The 19639-nt window shown below is 39.3% G+C and overlaps 1 protein-coding gene across 4 annotated transcripts in view; it reads left to right on the forward strand.

The window, feature by feature from the left end:
* Window positions 1-19639, forward strand: part of ctnnd2a (catenin (cadherin-associated protein), delta 2a) — a 283916-nt gene that overhangs the window by 153297 nt on the left and 110980 nt on the right. For 3 of the 4 annotated variants that reach the window (XM_086305983.1, XM_086305978.1, XM_086305982.1), the window contains exon 12: window positions 1920-2292. In XM_086305983.1, the coding sequence (XP_086162109.1) occupies window positions 1920-2292 (373 nt within the window). The remainder of the gene's footprint in view (window positions 1-1919; window positions 2293-19639) is intronic. The other variant, XM_086305981.1, reaches the window with a different exon arrangement.

A 19639-nucleotide genomic window follows, 5' to 3' on the forward strand; every position in this document is an offset into this window, starting at 1 on the left:
TTTTCTTTCCCCTGGACTCATCCACTGTTTTCCTGCCTAATTCTTTGGATTGTCAAATTTGGGGCATCAGTGCGCACTAGGATTGTGATCCAATCGCCCTGTCTTCCCTAGTTGGATTGCCAGTAACTGACAAAATTGCTGCTGGGGCGGGCAAAGGATTTAGTCAGTGTGCACTCGTTAAGGTGGTGCTGTCCATTCTCCATAATGCATGCTATGTGGCCTAAATACAAAAAAAAAAGTACGAGTGGTAACCAGAAGTTGACAAATCCAAGCTGAGCAGCTGAAACGATATTAAGTCAAAAAACAAAAAAAGCTGGAAAGTCAAACCAAAGTCCTTCTTCTGTTTTCTCTCATTTTTAAATGATGATGATCACGGGAGTGCTCCTTACATGCACATTCATTTTAAAGAGTGCAGGCATCCAAACACAAACTTGTCTGTACTTAACTGCTCATGCATGTCTGTGTCACCCAGGAGATAAAAAATATGCTAAAGTGATTACGTCATCCCTAAGGTTTCTTGTGCCGCTCATAGAGTTCTCCAGAATTGTTTGAAGAAGTTCAGTTCAAGAATATGGAATAGGATCGTTAAAGGACTGGTTTCGTCAGCCTTGTGTACAAAATAGGTTGGGCAGATCAGATGCATGGGTGTGTGTTTGTGTGAGTGTGCGAGAGAGAGATGGAGGTGAAAAAGAGAGTGATAAGAGGGTTGTGAAGGTCAGGCAAATGCCAGCACTCAAGACAGTGCTAAAGAGCAGGTTTGTTGGTCACGTAACGATAAGACACTCAGCCTCAGCACACTCTCACTTCCACACAACCTCCAGTCTTTTGTTAATTTGTGCTCTGGCTGGTAAACGCTCCTTGTCATCTGTTTATATGAAATGCATAGGATTCTATTTGCTTATATGGGGAGTTTTAGTCTGCCTCATCCAGGCAGGTTTTAAAGGCTAATTCTGTTTGTGATTGGAGGTTCATTGGCCTATGTTAAAGCCTAAGCCAATCATACGGCCGCATATCGATTACAAGGCTCTGTGATTTATTGCTTACTCCTTGAAGAAGATGTTTATGGTGTTTTTCACGTGCTGTTTTCAGTCTGCATATACCTTTGTCCTAATGATGGATAAGATGGATTCCCCCCCCTCCACGGTCTGTCTCAGTGTTTTTACAGCCAAAGAAACGAGCCCCCCAGACTCACATTAACACCTTGATATATCACCACTCCACTGTTTCAGTGCATCACGGAGGGAAGACAGCTACTGTGCCCCTGAAGGCTGCTTACACCCTCCAGCAAATCCCAATTCAATTTCAAAGTCACTCCAAAGAGAGATGCCTTGTTGTTGTTTTATTTATACATTTTATGTATGTTTTTAGTCCTTTTTGATCACCAGGGTGACCTCACCATGATCTCTCAAAATGTGTGGACTCATCCCTTCCCTCGCATGAACTAGAGCAAAGTTTACATATTTTATTGCAGACTGATGGAGTAGTGTGTCATTGCAGTGACAACTCTAACAATGATTGTAGTCTCTCATTGTCAAAAGTATTTTTTTCCTTGCCACTGTCTTAAACATGGGGGCAGAACTACTCCACAACCATTTTTTAATGTGCTGTTGGCACTGTAGGATTGAACGGGCTTTGACAAAAACAGGCATTTACAGTGATTTCTGCTGTACAGCTATCAAGAATTGTGTTAAATTGTCAATAGATTTATGATATAGTATTTCATGTGTTTAATTTTATCTTACTAGATTATAATCTCTCTCTTTTAATCATGGGAATAAGGCCAATGTTTTTTTTTTTACCTATATGGAGTTTTTTCCAAATGACTGTTCATCGCTGTGTTTGCTTTTCTGTCCTTCCTCTCCTGTGCTCGTGTCCTTGCCCTTCTCTCCTCCTCTTCCCTCATTCGCTCTCCTCTGTAGACCTGACCATGCGTATCCATGATCAGGTCCGTGACCTAAGTTATGTCCTCTGTCCCTACTTTCCTGCCATAGCACCCTCCTCCCCTGGTGTCGACTCCGCCCCTTTGCAGCGCACTGGAAGTCACGGCACAGGAACAGGAAACTACAACCGCGGCGGGACCAACAACTATGCCACAGTGGGGCCAGGCTACACCTCGAGTGGCGGTAGCGGAGATGTATATGGTTCAGATCCCTATGTGGCTGACCCCTACCGTACCCTGCAGTACTGCCCTTCAGTGGTGGAATCACCCTACAGCAAGTCAGGACCAGCTCTGCCGCCCGAAGGCAGCCTGCAGCGTTCACCTTCTATTGACTCTATTCAAAAAGATCCAAGGTAGGATGAAAAGAGAGTTGTAGAGTGTGTGTTGTGTGCATGAGTATCTGTGTATACATGTATTTTTTTAGGGGTTTATTGGATCACATCTTGTATGTTCAACATAATAAAAAATACAATGCCTAGACACACGTACACATCACATGAGTCACTTCAGAGGATGTTATACTGACTGCTCAAGACTTTGTCCTAACTTTACAAAAATGTTAATAACACCTAGCTCTAGACACAGATTAATATAGTCAGCCACTGATCATGCCATTATTCAAACTTTGTGATCTGTCATCTGATTACAAGCTCCAATCAAGGGACATCTTATGACTGACCTCAGTTTGAATTGCCAACGCTCATCATATATTCATAACTCCAATCATGTTTCCGAAGGTTTCAAATTATTACTTTCAATGAAATCACAACGGTGCTTTTGAGTTGCTTTAAAAAGCTTAAAATTGCAGTGTTCTTATAAACTCACAGTCAAAGCTTTTCTGCACAAACAGGTAGATTTCATGATCTTGTGGTTAAGAAAAACCTTTAGTAACAGTCACACACTCAACTCAGCCATGACCATCAGGTTTTTTTCTAAAGCTCTCTAAAAACAGGTCTTTATGCCCGAAAATGCATTTACGCTGAAAATGTCTCAAAGTTAAGAACAGGCACGTTGAAGTAAGTGTGTTGTCTCAGGTACCAGTGTAAAAATTTGAAGGCACTTCAGATACCAAAACACTGAAGAAAGATTTTGCATATCTGGTTTGTCCACACTCTAGACTTTGAAAAATGAAGGTAAACAGCAATTATTCTTTAATTTGACAGGAAAATCTCTCATAAATATACAAAAAGTTTTTGCCAAATTAAACTTCTGTTTTTTTGTCCAGTGCAGCTACCTCATATGTACGAGGAAAAACGATCTAATAAGACACTGTTTTACTCCAGTCACACACCAGTTGCTTGAGACTTTTTTTTTCACCTCCCATAGTGTCATGCTGTGCATAAAAGCATCCTACTGGGCTGTGATCACTTCCATCCTCTTGTCTTTGCAATTAAGCAAAGCTCATTCCCCGTCTTTTTTTTATACATATTTCACAGGACTCTTGATGTATAATTCCTTTAATTACAGAGCAAGAGGGACTGAGGCGGGTGGATCAAGTCTCAGCAGCAGCTGTCAGTCACTGAAAGGGAGAAAGAACACAGTGAACAGAGAGAGTGGGAGATTATTAAGAACAGTGACAATGAAAGTAAAAAAAGAGGGGGGAAATGATTAGCATGTGCACAGTCTGATGAAGGTAAAGTCCGTCACAAAATCCTGCAGTCTTACTGTAGGATGTGTCTACTTTTGATGATATAGTTAGACTGACTGACTCAAGACAGTCTTCATATTTCACAACAGCCAATGTACCCAATCAAGTGAAAGCTCATATCTGGTGAGTTTTGTTATTATAAAATAAACACAGCACTTCTGACTTACACTAGAATATCGTATCTGTTTACTTCACAAAAGGAACGATTATTGTCTTTTTCTTTGCACTCTGGACTTTGTTGTTCATAAACACTTCTTCTTTAGCAAAGTAGTATCAATTCTGAGCGAGGTATATGTTTTATTAAGGCATAATCTTCACACAGCAACAACATAACATAACAAAATAGTTGTAAGAGTAGACAGAAATATGTTTCCAGAAGGTTCAAAGAGATACTGGAGAGCCAGAAGTGAATATAGGTCAGTAAGATAAGAAAATGTGAGCGATTGCATTTTCACATCCTAAATCTAGTACTTGATGATGAAAAGAGGCATTGCATACCTAAAAGGCTAAATTAGCTAATCCGTTGTATAACTGGTTTTAATATATTAAGTTGTAATGCTGTAATGTAAGCTGAAATGTATTTCTATACATAAGTGTGTGTGTGTGTGTGTGTGTGTGTGTGTGTGTGTGTGTGTGCATGGAGGGAGAGGGGGTGTAAGTGGATATGTAGCAGAGGACTTTTTAGAACTTTTAAAAGTTGATTGTTTTGTAATACTCATAATACGAAAACCAAGCCAATGTAGGAGTAGGTTTAGCGCTTACATTTCACATACAAACACACTCAGGCATACGCACATTGTTCTCTTTATGCACTTGCAATGAAAGTGTTTATTGTTGGCCCTCTAGTGTTATTGCCACACTTGCTTGTATGCAGTCAAGATCATTTTGCTTCCATTATTGCCTCAGGCTTCATGGATTTCTGTGCACAGATCCAGACAGAAATCTCATTTTTCCCCCATTTGCACTTTTTTTCCTCCAGCAAAGTAACAAGAAATGGTAGAATTGCAAGCATTTTGTACACTGGTTGAATTCAACACTAAAGATCTTTTTCACAAATCTGAGCCTTTGTGGTGAATGCTGCCTGCAGATTGCATAGTGATTTATTACTATTATGTTACATCATTACTATTTTTAACTTTATGCACAGTTAAAGGTAGGGATGGGTACCGGTGTCCGGTGCCATTATGGCACCGGTTCTGACATAAACGGTAGTAACCAGACCGAAAAGCAGCGCACATTTCGGTGCTTTATTTCGGTGCTTTTTTTTTCCTGAGCTGTGATACACTTCTAGCCAATCATTTTACGTTTCTGAGGATAGTAGGCGGGGCCAGGTACGTACGTTCTGTTAGAGCAGAACTACAGATTAAAAATGTCCAAGGCGAAGCGGTCAAAAGTCTGGCTGTACTTCACAGCAAAATATGCAAACTCAGCAGCCTGCAACAAGTGCTTTAAGCTGATACTGTGATACTGTCTAAGGAGGTAACACCAAGAATCCGATTAAACAGCTGGCGACGCATAGCGTTTTTTTTAAAAGCCGAGAAATGCGCCGTATTTGATAGCTTGCTGCGAGACCTCACACCGAGCACGTCGGGTGGGTTGCCAGTTATCGGACCCGGAGCAACATCCCCCAAAAACCCGAAGAGGAGAGTCCTGGCCCCTAGCCCTGCCAGTGTAGCAGAAATGATGACGGATGATGATGCAGCAGCAGCCGTTCTTCTCTGCATGAGTAGCTTCATGTTGTTCGTGTGTAATTTACGTTGAGTAGGCTAACCACGTTATTACATTAATGCATGTAAGGTGAACTAGCAAACATCATCATAGCTACATGCGGCTGTCTTCTTGTTTGATGGCAGATACTCCCTTCACCCTGGACAAAAAGGCTAAAATGACCAAAGAAAAAGTGGGAAACAGCTGAACATGAGAGGTTTTTGGACAAAGTTTGTGTTTTTTCCATTGTTTAAGCACTGCTTCCAGCCAAGAGTGATGCCATATATGCCACATAGCTGCAGAAAAGGCTAACATTGTTATCTTTTTACAAAAAACAAACAAACAGCTGAACATGAGAGGTTTTTGGACAAAGTTTGTGTTCTCCATTCTTTAAGCACCGGTTCGAGCACCGTTTAAGCACCGGCACCGTTTCAAAAGTACCGGTTTGGCACCGGTATCGGATAAAACCTAAACGATACCCATCCCTAGTTAAAGGTGTCTTTAAATGCCTAATTTCTAGCTGTATTTTTTATGCAGTTATCTTACTGTGCTTAATATTGTTGAATTGAAGTGTGTTAGATTTCTCTTTGTCAGGAGGTTAAATGGCCTCCTACTCAAACTCCACTCTCTCTCTTGCTGTAATTGGATCTAGTTGAGCTAACATGAAGTGCTAAATGAGTTAGCAGCTATTAGACACAAAGAACACTGCGAGTGAGGGCAGAGGTTATGTGTGCATGTTTTAATGTGTGTGTGTGTGTGTGTGTGTGTGTGTGTGTGTGTGTGTGTGTGTGTACATGTGTGTACACACGAAACGAAAGACTGTTTTTTTATATAATCAATTAGCATATCTTATTTATTAATGTGTGTATGTCACTGTATAATGTGTGTGTGCATACATGGTAGCCAGTGACATACTGCTATTATAGCTGCAAAAGAGTGAGCATGATAAGCAAGAGGTGGTGACAGCAACATGAAGGGAAAACTCAATATCTGTCAATGGATAGCAGTACAGAGAGGTGGGAGGAAGACAAGGAGACAAGATAGATGAGGGGTGGAAGGAAGGAGGGAAGAAGGAATTACTGATGAGAAAGCTAAAGGGAGCAGTGCAAAATAAAGCTGGAGAAACAGCAGGAAGGGAAGAAAATAGACACAAAGAGAAAAGGAGGGAAATGCAGAAAGACGAGGGAAATGAGGAAAAGTTAAGGTTGGTCTTTAGGTGATCAACATGCATGGGGAGAATAAATATAAGAATAATAGGAAAAGTGCAGAGAAGGCAAGGGCAAAATATAGATACAGTGTCTCCCATTATTGTTTTGTCTAAGGCAGCGTCTCAGAAAGTTTGTGCGTTTCCCTCTAAGCGTTCTGCGTGTAAAGCGATTGTCACCCCCACTGGGTTTCTTTCTTAAAATGAATATTAAAAACAGTGTAGGGAGTGAGATGATGAGAAATGTTGAGTGCAGACTTGCATAACCAATAAACAAAGAGAAGAAAGAGGAGCGAAAGGCAATAATGAAGGGGAACATTTTTAACAAATGAAGGGGATTTGGAGACTCTTAAGTGAGTGAAGAAAGCATGGCATCTGCATTTGTTTAGGGAATAAGCTATACTGTACCTTGAGAGATTGAAGGAGAAGAAGACAGAGGGAGGGAACGATGTTGGGCATACAGGAAGAGAGAGAGAAACATTAACTTGGGGAAGATGGGAGTTAGGCACCAGTGGTTTTTGTTCTCAAACTTGGGGCTTAGGAAAGCATGTAATAGGGTGAGAAACAACATAAATGGTAAGTTAGATTATGCAATGGGAATTCACTGCGCTGCAGTTATGAGGATTGACAGGAAGGAAGAAAGAAAATAGTTGGACCATTTTGATCAAAAACAAGACTACACCATTGTTTCAGCTGTGGGGAAATGCTCGACTTATCTAATCGCACACTGAGCCTGAAACATAGACACAAGACTTCAAGATAAATCAGACTCTCGTCATTTAAATCAGACTCGCCTCATTTACATTTTCTCCTCCAAACGTATTCACGCAGCAGTGATGGCTGCAGCATTAGTAATATTTGATGTTAAAGTTTGTTAAAGACTATTTTAATTATTTCATGTGATACATGTTTTTTTTTCCTTTAGTGTTGTAGTTTTGCTTACATTTCAAGGCAGCCAATAAGCTCTTTTGATGTTGCACATCTAATGTAAATAGTAAATCTAGTAGTAAAAGTCCAATAACGTTACTTTAGATATAAATTCTAGTTGGCTTTGACATTTTTCTTTTTAAATAACGGATTATTCAAATGTGTATATTTGTGTTAATCTGTAAATTTGAAATAACTAACATGCCAAAAATATAATTTAAAAAATCCATATCCAACGTTATTTGAAGTTAAAGTAACTTAACTTTAAAAATACCTCAGTGGCTCTTTTTAGGAGCGACTGCCTCTAACATAAACTTAAGTTGCAGAACGTTTCCAAAGTGATTGACTGTGACTATTTATTGTCAGTAGTATCACACTCAACACTTTATTTCAATAAGGAGAGTGCCTAAAATGTGAACATCCAAAATACAAGTTGAATTTAGAAGAGCATAATTCCAAATGAAGGTAGGATATAGACCTGAGATAGTCCAGACTCCGATGATGGTGAAGCAGAGTAGTTGAGACAGTTGATGATGAGATTGGATGAGGTCCCCTGTGTGGATGAGGTGAAGATGGGGAGAAGGAGCGTTAAAAAACAGCCGGCCTGAAATGGAGATTGACTGATTAGAATATCCTAATACTAACTGGGCAAGAGTAGCGAATTTGACAACACTGGAAAAAAGAAGTGCCAAAGACATGAACACATGAAGACAGAACATGAGCCACCCTTATTGAATGTTTCCAGAAACAGAGATCAGTGGTGACTGATCAGTGGTGGGCATGTCTGTAAGTGCATGCAGACTGAGTGTGTAGTAGGCTTTTATGTATTTGCCCAAGGCTGCGAAAGACAGGACAGAGGATGTGCATTTACATGTTTGTTTGTGTGTGTGAGAGAGAGAGAATCATATGTGATGTGCATATTACAGCGTGTTACACGGTGAGTGTAAAGGATGCTTGTCATAACGACGGGACATCAGGGCCCAGTTAGGAAGGCACGATTTACTGGTACTGAGAAGCATTTGGAAATCTCCACAGAAGAAGGCTGGAGATCACAGACCAGTCGAGCTGGAACAGAGAGAGAACAGATTACATCTGACCAAGGGAAGAAATTACGTGTAGTAGGTGAGCCTGATTACCACCAAAGATGTGAAGACAATCTGGCAATGACCCAATTACATGCATTAATTACATATATACTGCACGCTCCATGAAGAGATGCAGATCAGGTGGGAGGGAAAACGTCCAACTCCTAGACGCCGCCCTGAGGCGGACCATTCCTCTCTAGAGGAAGCGGAGAGAGAAACAAAACAGTTTCCAAAAAACAAAAAGAAAGTGAACTACCCTCGCATGACAATGCTGGAACATCATTGTATGAGTTTATGGGTGTCTGTATGCGTTGAGAAGCTGCAGTGGAGGGTGTAATTATGCAGTGATGGCTCTTGTTGAGCACAAATGTTTATTTATGAGGAAAAGATAGGGAATAAAGTGCCTGTATCCCCTTCTTGTAACCATAGTTTATGCAAGTGTATTGTTTGGATCTATGTACCCACATATGGTTTATGTACACTATAACTATAGAGATGAGATACCTGTGCATGTTTGTGTGTGTGACAGACATTCTGATTCTGATACAGTGTTCTCCTTTTTCAGTAAATTAGGTAAAGAACTGTTACTGCTTTTAGCATTTGGTTTGTGTCTTTTTTTTCTTGTTTGCTAAATTGGACGGCTGTTTTCAGCACTGATGCAACAGAACCACAAATGCACTGATAGGCTCTATACTTTTGCTTTTGGCATTCTCCTACACAGCTTTAATGCCTCTGTTTGCAACAGCTGTGGCTGGATGCATAATGTTTTTGAGCTGTCCATACATCTCTTTTCTGCTTTTTCACTTTCAGATTATTATAAAAGATGCAGATGACATCATTGCTCAGTAGTTTGAGGTTTTATAGAAGAACAGTGCTTGATTTGACATTGGTCATGATCATTTTACATGACATATCTTTTTAAATTAGATGAAAAAATAAACGCTTGTCTGTAGGATGTAACTATTAGTTATTTTCACCAGAGTTATTCAGACTTTATTCGTTAGCTGATTGTATTTCTGTCTGTTTACCACTTTTGGGACATAATTGATTGTCAGTTTGAATGCTTAATGTCACCATGAAAAGCTGCTTGACTGAAAATAAGGGAAGGACAGAAAGAAGAGAAGCCATCAATACATTTGCATGCTTTCTTATTAATCTGTATTCTTCTCGAGGCATAGAAAATGAAAGAAGACGGGGAAAAAGTGTTAATGAGAGAAAGATAGAGAAAGATGAAAGGATGTCGTGGTAACTGGGTGGCTTGGAGAGAAAGCAAGGGAGGGTGGACGGTAAGGGTGGGAGAGCACAGTTACAGGGTGAGAAGGGGACTTAACCAAAGAGAAAGAAAGAGAGAGAAACCGACAGAGGACAGAGGACACACTCTATTGGCTCTCAGCACGGCCCAGGGGTAATTTCCTCTCCACATGAGAAATGCATGCTGGGATATGGAATCACCTCCAAGGGAGGGTAATGATGCATTGCCAGAACCTTGGCTCTGAGGCACAGCTGTGTGTGTGTGTATCTGTGTTCACAATATGCACATGTGAACGTGTGTGTGTGTGTGTGTGTGTGTGTGTGTGTGTGTGTGTGTGTCCTGGCCGTCATCCCTGCCTGTTCTGGGTAAATTGCCCATTGTAGTTATTTTCCCTTTTCTGAGGTGGCCTCTCTCTCTCTGTGTGTGTGTGTGTGTGTGTGTGTGTGTGTGTGTGTGTGTGTGTGTGTGTGTGTGTGTGTGTGTGTGTGTGACCTTGGGATAATAACAACCCCGTGTATCTGCCTTCTTCCCTGCTACAATGAGCTTCATCCTGTATCTGAGGCCTGGGAGACAAAAGGATGACCAAAGCGAGACAGGCTATTAATGTAGATGAGTTGCCCATTGCATACTTACACCTAGAGGCACTAATGCAAAATTCTATACTTAAGCATTTAGACATTGGCAAAAAATGTCTTACGCATAAGAGGTTAAGGCTAAACTTCAGCTGATATTTGGCTGTCAGGGAGAGGGAAACCAAAATATAAAGTAAGGTTGTGGTTGCAGGACATTTTCTCACTATAAGTATGTGCAATGTCCAGTCAGTAATGAATCTGTCATGGACTTTTGATTCATTAATTGCTTTATTTTTAATGCTAATTACTGCCACTAACACTTTTTAACTGAAATTCATCAAACCTTATACATGAGTGCACATGAACAGAAACGTACAAATTCATCTATAGGGTAGGGAATGTGTTAGGATGGGATATGGCTCCGCTCCACCACCTCTCTGCTGCTCTGCCTCCTGACACTAGTGGCATTTGGGAGGGATTATGGGAAAATGTCACACCAGCGAAATTACTGTATATCTTCTCTCCTCCCCATGCCTCACTTCACTTCACCTCTTCTCTGGCTTTTACTTGAGGAGAACACAGCCTAATCATAGCCAACAGGCCTAATGGTACTCTGGTAGAAACAGTGCACTGATACAAAATTAAATGTCAATTTACAAAAGCTTATTATAGTGCTAATCTTTACCTTAATACGTGTTACTATGAATCTTAAAAAACAAACAGTATACTTTTCACAGACAAGAGCCGAGTCACTTATTTTTATGTTAATTTGTGCTTAAATCATTTATAAGAAGTTTCTATAAATGTTTGGCTGCAGGCAAAATCTCACCTGGATAGCTGTGTGTTAGGCTCAGTCTATAGTCCAGTTTCACTATGTAATTATTTTTAACTCTCCTTCTAAGACACTAATAATAAGATTTAATTTTTCTTGTATTTAATTATTATTTTTATTAACTCTGGGCAAAAATGTCAAGCAGCCATCGGTATCTTTCCACAGTACTCTTCATGGGACTGTTGATGTTAAGGTCAGCAAGTTGTGCCTCTCGTGCAGGAGAGGCATCTTGACCTTTTAGCTGAGTTGCTTCAGAAAAGCAAACGAATGGGGTTCTGCAATGACCAGTGAGCTACTAAGATGCAGTGTGTGGCTGAATCTGTGAGAAAGATTTACATGAGAAATGAAAAAAAAAGAAGATCATGGATCTTTGTTATGGTTGCTGTATTACTTTCAAACGCAATAGTTTTTTGTTTTTGATCACATTTAGTCATGCATTCATATCTGTATTTACCTGCTCCAAAAGCACCTGCGGATTCCAGTCCTGTCATGATACATCCCACTGGAAGAGCTCTTACTGAAATAAAAAGCACTTAGACACCCACTGAAGCGCTCACACCCACACATATGCACACAGAAACCAATATTAACAATATTATACTTAATCTAATATCTATTTGCCATGCTAATTAAAAGGTACTGACTCACTGGTATGTTGCCAAAGACTTTCCAAGCATAAAGCAGAACTAACCGGACAAAGGAGTATTTAAAAAAACAAAGGAATTTTTTTGGTTTTAAGTCTAACCATAATTTATGAGAACACACTACAGTTATGACCTTAAACACAGTTTCTCCGCATCTATTAGTGCTTGGATGTCCAGTGGCGGATCTATGACAGGATTGTGATTTCTTCCTTCAGCTGATTGAATCTGAATCTGAGCGAGAAAGTGAATTAGTGGTATTTAAAACTCTTTTTTTTTTTTAACCAACAAAGTGCTTAAATAAAGGCAAATCAATCATTCTGCATCTGTGTTTGTTTTGCATAACACTGAGCTATACAGATAGAAAGATTATGTGAATTCAGCCAACACATATGCTACAGAGACATCAGATTGATGTGCTTTTGATTGGATTTTGACTGATTGAAAATTTGGGAAAGGGAACTAAAGAGGAAGAGAAGTTCAAAGAAATGCACGTGACAAAAATCAGAATAGCTGCTCTAGATAGCTTTAGGTGTTTTTCTCACTAGTTTCACTCCACTACAAAGACGTCCCTTTTAATTTGTCTTCTGTACGACAGGCCAGAGCTTGATGCTTCAAGTGTAGTCTATATTTCCATGTCCCACATGTTTTTAATTCAACCCCATGTGGCAGCAGACAGCTACAGCTTATAGATTTGGTGCTGTAAAGCTCAGTGTAGCACCTTTTCAGAGCCGATGTAATGCCCATAACCCCTTAAAAGTACCAGTGGGGCTGCTCAGTAACCACCGGAATGTGTGCAGCTGGATGCTTTTGAAAAAGCATCCATGCTCCATGAATCATCTCTTGTCAAATAAAGCAAAACATATTTGTTGATGACACATCACTGATAGTAGCCATTGTTAAGAACCCCCACAATAGTTATTTACTGGGAGGAAAAACTGTTCTATTTGCCCTATAAAAATAGGTGTTTGGCTATGCCATTATAATTTTTTTGTTTCTTTGTTTGTTTGTTTGTTTGTTTTCATTCAGGGAAATGCTCCTGTTCTCATCATAAACTTGCCTTTCTCGCTTTCGCTCTGCAGAGTCAGTTCTGTTTTTTTCACTAAGTTATGATAAAATAACACAGATTCATCCGAGGGCCTCCGACTGAATGCAGAAACTCATCTGTCATGCATCCATTACTCTCATCATCTCTCTCTCCATCACTCCATCACAGCTCTGCAGGTCTGATGGGCTGGGAGGTATAGACATCCATCCAGAACAAAGCACCAAGTGTTTTCTCCAGTTCTTTCAGTGTAAACACACAGTTGTTCTCCCTCCTGTTGTCCTTTGTGTCTATTAAAGTAGCAAATCACTTCTCTGTCCCTCTCCTTGTTCCTATCAATCTTTTCTCCTTCTTCTTTCCACTGCAGGGTAAAAAGTGATTCCTTAGACTCTACTTACCACGCTTACAATAGTTATATGCACATGTTTGTGCTTCTGTGTGTGTGCATGCACTTTCATATTATAAACATTGGCTTTGCTATCAGACAGACAGATGCTCGATCATGACTCAAGTCCAATGCTAATCTTGGTAAAATGACGGCAATAAAAAGAAAGCACGGCGAATTAAGAAAAAGTTGCAAGGCACATCTTCATGAGTCATTTCACATGTTAGTGTTATCTTATCCCTCTTGAAGATGTGTGTGAGTATATTCTTGTGTTTTCATTACATCAATAAGTAACATGTGAATTCATGCGTGATAGTGTTTGCTTTTCCCAAGCGTACATTTTGTACCTTTTCTGTATCCCCCTGAATCACTTCACTGATTTTACAGTCTTGAAATGCCATTTGTCAAAAAAGCCTGAACCTTGCAGAATTGTATGTTTGTATATATGTCAGTCAATATTAGAAACAAATAAATGTAATCCAATCTATGTTCATTCTGTTGAAATAAATGCCATTGTAGGGTAAAGGACTATTTATTGAGGACTATTTATTGGTTCACTTACTGTGTACCTTTAATACTTGTAACAGTAACCAATAATGACCAAGTGTTCAGTCAGTCCAAAAACAAGATGGAAAAAAAAAAAAGAAAATCAACGAGAAGGCAATATTTTGGCAATTTCAAATACAGGTTTTTGCCTCATTGTTTTATGTCAAACAAGCTGTCAGAGCTGTCAAGCTAGGTCGTAATTTCACACCTATCCCATCATGGGTTTTGCTTTCATGCCAGCAATCGTTTTGCAAGGACGGGTGAACTTGCAGAAAATAAAAGTTTTCTCACCAAATTATACCATTTCAGCGGATTCAGTCATCTGCATCATTGAAATGTTGCTCACTGAATATCATGAAGAAAATAAACCCCATACCTCAGATGAATGAGAGAGGTGGAAAATAAAATATCACTGCTGTCATCTATATTCCTCTATGGAAGGAGTCACACTTTCTATAGTTTTTGTGCATGCTGCTGTGAAATCTCGTGTTTTTTCTCTTTTATTTTATTGTATCTCTACAGCACCTTTCTGTGTGTTTATAGAACACACGACACACTTTGTGTTCAGTTGACCCAGAGTGAATAAAGCATCCACTCTGCCATATTGTTTGACCCCAGATATGTTGGAGCTTCAGCTCGGTGATGTTTCTATTGCTCAGCTCTGTTCCTTATTTCTCTCTTGCCTCCATCCCCATTTTATTTGAAGTGGATGACTGCTTTTAGCCTCACTTAATCCGTTTTTTGTGTGTATGTGTGTGAGAGAGAGAAAGTGAAGTCTTAAGGAGTTGTGTTGCTTTATGGTGCACAAACATACTAGGAAAATGTCAAAAATCTTTAAATGCAGACTCAATTTTGAGACATATTTCCTTTTTATCATCATTTCAGACATTGGTTATATCAGTTTTAGATTCAGAGTTCACAATAGTGAAATCATGTTTGTCATTGTCTGAATTATTTATTTTATCAATGTTTTAAACCATTTTACTCATATTTTTTTCATTTATGTCTTCTACTCCTATCCTAATGCTATCATTTCCACAGTCAGCCTCATTATCTGCCCGCTCGCTCTGTTGCTTTTAAGCCGCTTTTTTTTTTTTTAGCAAATCCTGAAGCGATAGCACTCTGTGTTGCATTTTTGCTCCATTGAGATCTAATGAGAATAGCAGGTGGATAAACTAATCACTGGTTTATTAGTTTTTCTCTGCTGATTACACTCTTTCCCTCTCACACAAACACAAACGGGTTGCACACAAAACAGCACTGAAATATTAACATGCAAACACCCAAACTTATACAGTGCCCAAGGAGGATTTAGTCACCTTAGGGTGAACTGTAGGACAAGTAAAGAATTAACCAGTAATGCTGGGATAAGAGCTAAAATAAAATAAAATTTCACTTCTTTATATTTCTCATCAAATGATTTTTTAAAATAGTCCTGATCAATAGTTTTTCTTTGAACATTGGCTGCTTTTTCACTTATTTTAAGGCTAGTCCTCATATCTGAATATTTTCGGATGAACAAAAGCTCCAAAGCCGTGCGATGTCCTTCAAGAAGTCTAAACAACTATTCCTGAAGACTACTTAAAAGAAAATAAGAAATCTGGCAGACAAATAGTTCAGACTATACTGAATAATAAAGGCAGTTATACCAAATAAGACTTTCAAGCTTGTTAAAGTTGTACAAGCTTTGTTTTTGTTTTTTTTCTTATCAATTTCCATGCAAGTTTGCATTTGTTTCAATAAAGCTCTGCACCTGTTTCCCATTTTCCAACCCAGCTTTCAGCATAGTTTTTGCATGTGACTATAATGATTGTGTGTAACTCAAAATTGTGCACAAACACTTCCGATATAGATAGAAGTCTGAAGCCACTGCAGCGCTTCAAATTTCCAATTTATATTTTATCATTCTCTAGGCTTTTAGTTCAGGTTTAACTTCCCCATCACAACCAACCCTCCCTATAATAGCAGAGAGTGTATTCAAAAACAGAGAAAGAAACATAAGATGTTTGAGTACTGAAGTAAATGTAGAGTGTGTTTGAAGGATGCACATGCTTGTGTGTTTCTGTAACTTAGAGAGAGTGCAGGGGGAAATTACAGACAGAAGAATTTGTTTGTGTGCGTGCATGTGTGTGTGCATGCGTGTGTGTACATCTGAGTGGATCTGCCAAGTCATCTCACTTGTTTAATGTCAGGGCAGGTCTCTGACCTCTACAGTAAGTGTCTGGTTGTGTAATGTGAATCTGGTAGTGGAAGAATGGATTTACACACCCACCTTTTTCTCTCTCACACACGCTTTCACAGAGCACAGTTGTGTATCATATACTTTAGAGGGCATTGCATTGAATCACATTCATATCCTGAAGACTTAGAGTAACTGTAACAATACCTAGTACCTGACTGACCTCACCCTACTGTGAATGTAACCTTAAACTGACTTTGAAATGCCCTCACCTTAAAATGTAATGATTTACATACTGTCAGCCCATTAATGTGACTGTGCAAACAACATTTTTATGTCTTACACACATGACAAAGATAGTTTCACAAGTAAATCAACACACATTTAAATGTTAATATTTTGTTTGACCTTATTGTGATAGCTACATGGCAAAATAATATTGGATAATTTGTGGCTGGTTAACACACATAGACATATGAACTGACACTGTGACACCTTCATTAGCGATAAGGTATGAAGGTACATTTGTTGGACATGGACACACACTCACACATCTGCACGGACGAGCATCCTCATTAGCATCATGGCAAAAAAAAATAGTCCACCCATCCTGTTTGTTATTCAGTGGCAAGAGCATGATTGCAAATCAGGAGGCAATTTTTCCAGCAGACTCTTGTTCGTCCACCAGCTTAATCCTGTGCCTACACTTTGACCAATCAAATCCCCATCCACAATACTCAGAGATTCAATTTTGTTCACTTTTGGTTGTATCATGGCAGAAGCTGGAGTGGCAGTTCTCAGTGTTATCAGACATAATTGCAGTGCAGTCTGTTGACAGTTGGTCACTGATATCAACCCTTTCATCAAGCTGTAAAAAAAACAGAGAAAAAGAAAAACAACAACACAGTCTTGTATCACCATGTTGACTGGCACCATACTAGCTTTTTGAAACAATTTGCGATGAGTGAAATGTGTGAATCTGATGGTGGAATAATAAATATAAATAATAACAATAATAATAGGGAAATAATAACAATATAACAAATCGTAGCTTACCAGTTATAAGGTAAACCTCATAATTGTTTACATGACCTTACTGTAAACATACCCTGCTTTATGTCCCCTTTGACTGTAATTAGAAGCATAATTTAAAAAAAACACCAGATTTTGCTAAATAAGACTTTAAATATCGACTGAGACCAGTGACTTGTTTTTGTTTGTTTGCTCATAACCAAAGCAGGCATACTCTGCTGACCATTAGAAAAAAACAGATTTAACATGCTTCGTTTGTTCTAATCGACTTCCATCTTTTACATACAGTCTGTTGTTAGATTGTATATCACAGTACAACAATATCGTTATCCAATTGGAAAAGTGTCATGAGGGTATCAGATTAAGGCTGACTCCTGGTTCGGATACAGTACAATACACAGCTCAATCTTAATGAGCGTGGTGCGATACAGTGTAATGGTCTAGGTCACCTCAGCACCTACTGGCCCATTTAATGAATGTTTGACTGAGAGTATGTTTCACTGGTCTATTGTTTGGCTGTGTAAACATCCAGTAATTGCACCCTGCAACGGGGGAATAGTACCACCGGGCTGAAAATTACCGATCAGCAAATGCGGGATAATGGCCGTGTGAACATGTGTGTATTTTTTCCTCTTTGTAGTTATGAGGAAGCGTATATTTGTGTATTCAAAGACACACAATCATGCATGTGCTATCTGCAAGTGTGCACACTTGTGTGGTTATGTCTTGCGTGCATTGATGTTTGTGTGCGTGTGAACGCTCTCCTTTGTTCACTTACAGTGTGTGTATAATACGCTGTGCACGTGCATGAGTGCACGCCCTTTTCTGGGCGTGTAAATAAATGAACACCTGTCTGTCAGCCTAATGCCCTATTCGATTATGCCTCCGATTCTGTGTGTTCAGCTAATTGCAAGGACTTGTGCTGGCGTTTGTGTTTTCCTTACACTGGCAAATCGCTCTGTGGCCCTGCACACTAATGTTCCCCTTCAACAACCTCACCCATGCAAACTTCACAAACACATATCTGCAAGCACACAGTCTCTCCCAGTTGACATTTTCTACATTTTAATTTTCAAGTGGCCATACTTATCCAGATCAAATTACAAAAAGAGAGCAAAGTGTAAAAACACTCTTGTAATCTGCTCTAAAAAAAACGACTTATTTAACCATGCAGCAGAAACATTTATTGGACAGCAATACACTGAAAGAACAAAGAAAATAACCAGCATTAACACCATCGTTCTTACTGTATCTGAATGCTCCTTGGATACAGTTCTTTTATATGAAGTATAGATGAAGCGCACCCGAAAATCGTTAAGGATTTTGATGACAATCTTGCTGTTCACCATACTTTAATTAATTACTGTAACATTACTTAGTCTCTACAGACTCTTAATCTTAATTTTTGCTATTTTAGTTTCATAAAAAACTTACAAAATAAAGTTATATTTGTGATTTGTTAGTTTCAAACTATACATTCATCACTAGCTGTTTTCCCATCATTATTTGTTTCTCTGTTCCATGCAAGGTGAGCTGGTCTCACTCAGCAATGCTCATTCTTCTTACTTAATTCTTTGCTCGGTCCTATTCAACCTCCTGAGCCCCAGACTCCCAGCTGGAAGATGCCATAGAGAAAGCATATTGATTTTTCTTGTCATCTGATGGTTGCTGCATGAAACAAAGAAAGGAAAAAAACCTCCAGACAGAGAGAAGGAGAGCGATACACAGGTGTGGCGGTATGTGGAGACAAAGGGAAGGAAAGGAGCTCGAGAAAAACCACACGTAGCTCCAACTGTAGAGATGAGCTGGAGAAAAGTAGTAATCTTTTCATTCTTATGTCCATACTTATTATTATCTGCATTGGATTTTCCTGCTCGTATTCATGGTCTCCTATTTTGTGCTCCTATCTCCATTTCTTCCTGTCTTTGTATGGAATTAATGGCTCACTTTTCTGTTTTCATGAATAGAGGTGAAATGTGATTACGAGAGCCATTTCCATTTGCCCATCAGTAACCGCGGAGCAGAAGGCAAGAAGTAGGGGGATGGTGACACACTATAAGGTGTTTTTATTGTAGCTGACTCACGGCAGATTTTTTTGCTTCTGTTTATTTCTGCATTGGCTTCATTTTAGGCTCAGTCCATCTATCTCTATCCATTCATTTGTCAGCTCAGCTGTTATGGGCTTCAACCTTTCTCTTCCCCCACCTTTCATTGATCCCATTTGCTGGAGCTGTGGCTTTTGTTTGGTTCTTCCAGGTCTACACAGAGAATTTTTTAGCAGGCGAGAAGAATGTGGGCAAAACACATTATATTGCCTAGAGCCATTAAAGGCCAGGGGAGAACACAAACGTTCTGATTCTGTAGAAAGTGCTGTGGTTTTAAAAGGTCCATGTCAACTGCTCCTAAGGCCACGTGGTCTTTTACAGTATGTTTTTTTATTGATTTTTATTGGCTAACTAGAAAATCCACACACTTACAGATATGAGTTTCATGTGATTACCTCAGGGCTGTCTCAATCGAGACAGAATTACTTTTGTGGAAATTTTGTACGATTGTATGTTACTTTGCACATGTTTGTACATGACATGTGATTCATATGTTGTTTCTTTTTTCAATTTCGGTTGTCGTGTATTCTAATAATAATG

This window comes from Aulonocara sp. 'chitande type north' Nkhata Bay, linkage group LG9, assembly GCF_057382095.1.
Source record: "Aulonocara sp. 'chitande type north' Nkhata Bay isolate Kocher_YH1m ecotype deep benthic linkage group LG9, A_spYH_male_GT1.1, whole genome shotgun sequence".
Taxonomy (NCBI): Eukaryota; Metazoa; Chordata; class Actinopteri; order Cichliformes; family Cichlidae; genus Aulonocara; species Aulonocara sp. 'chitande type north' Nkhata Bay.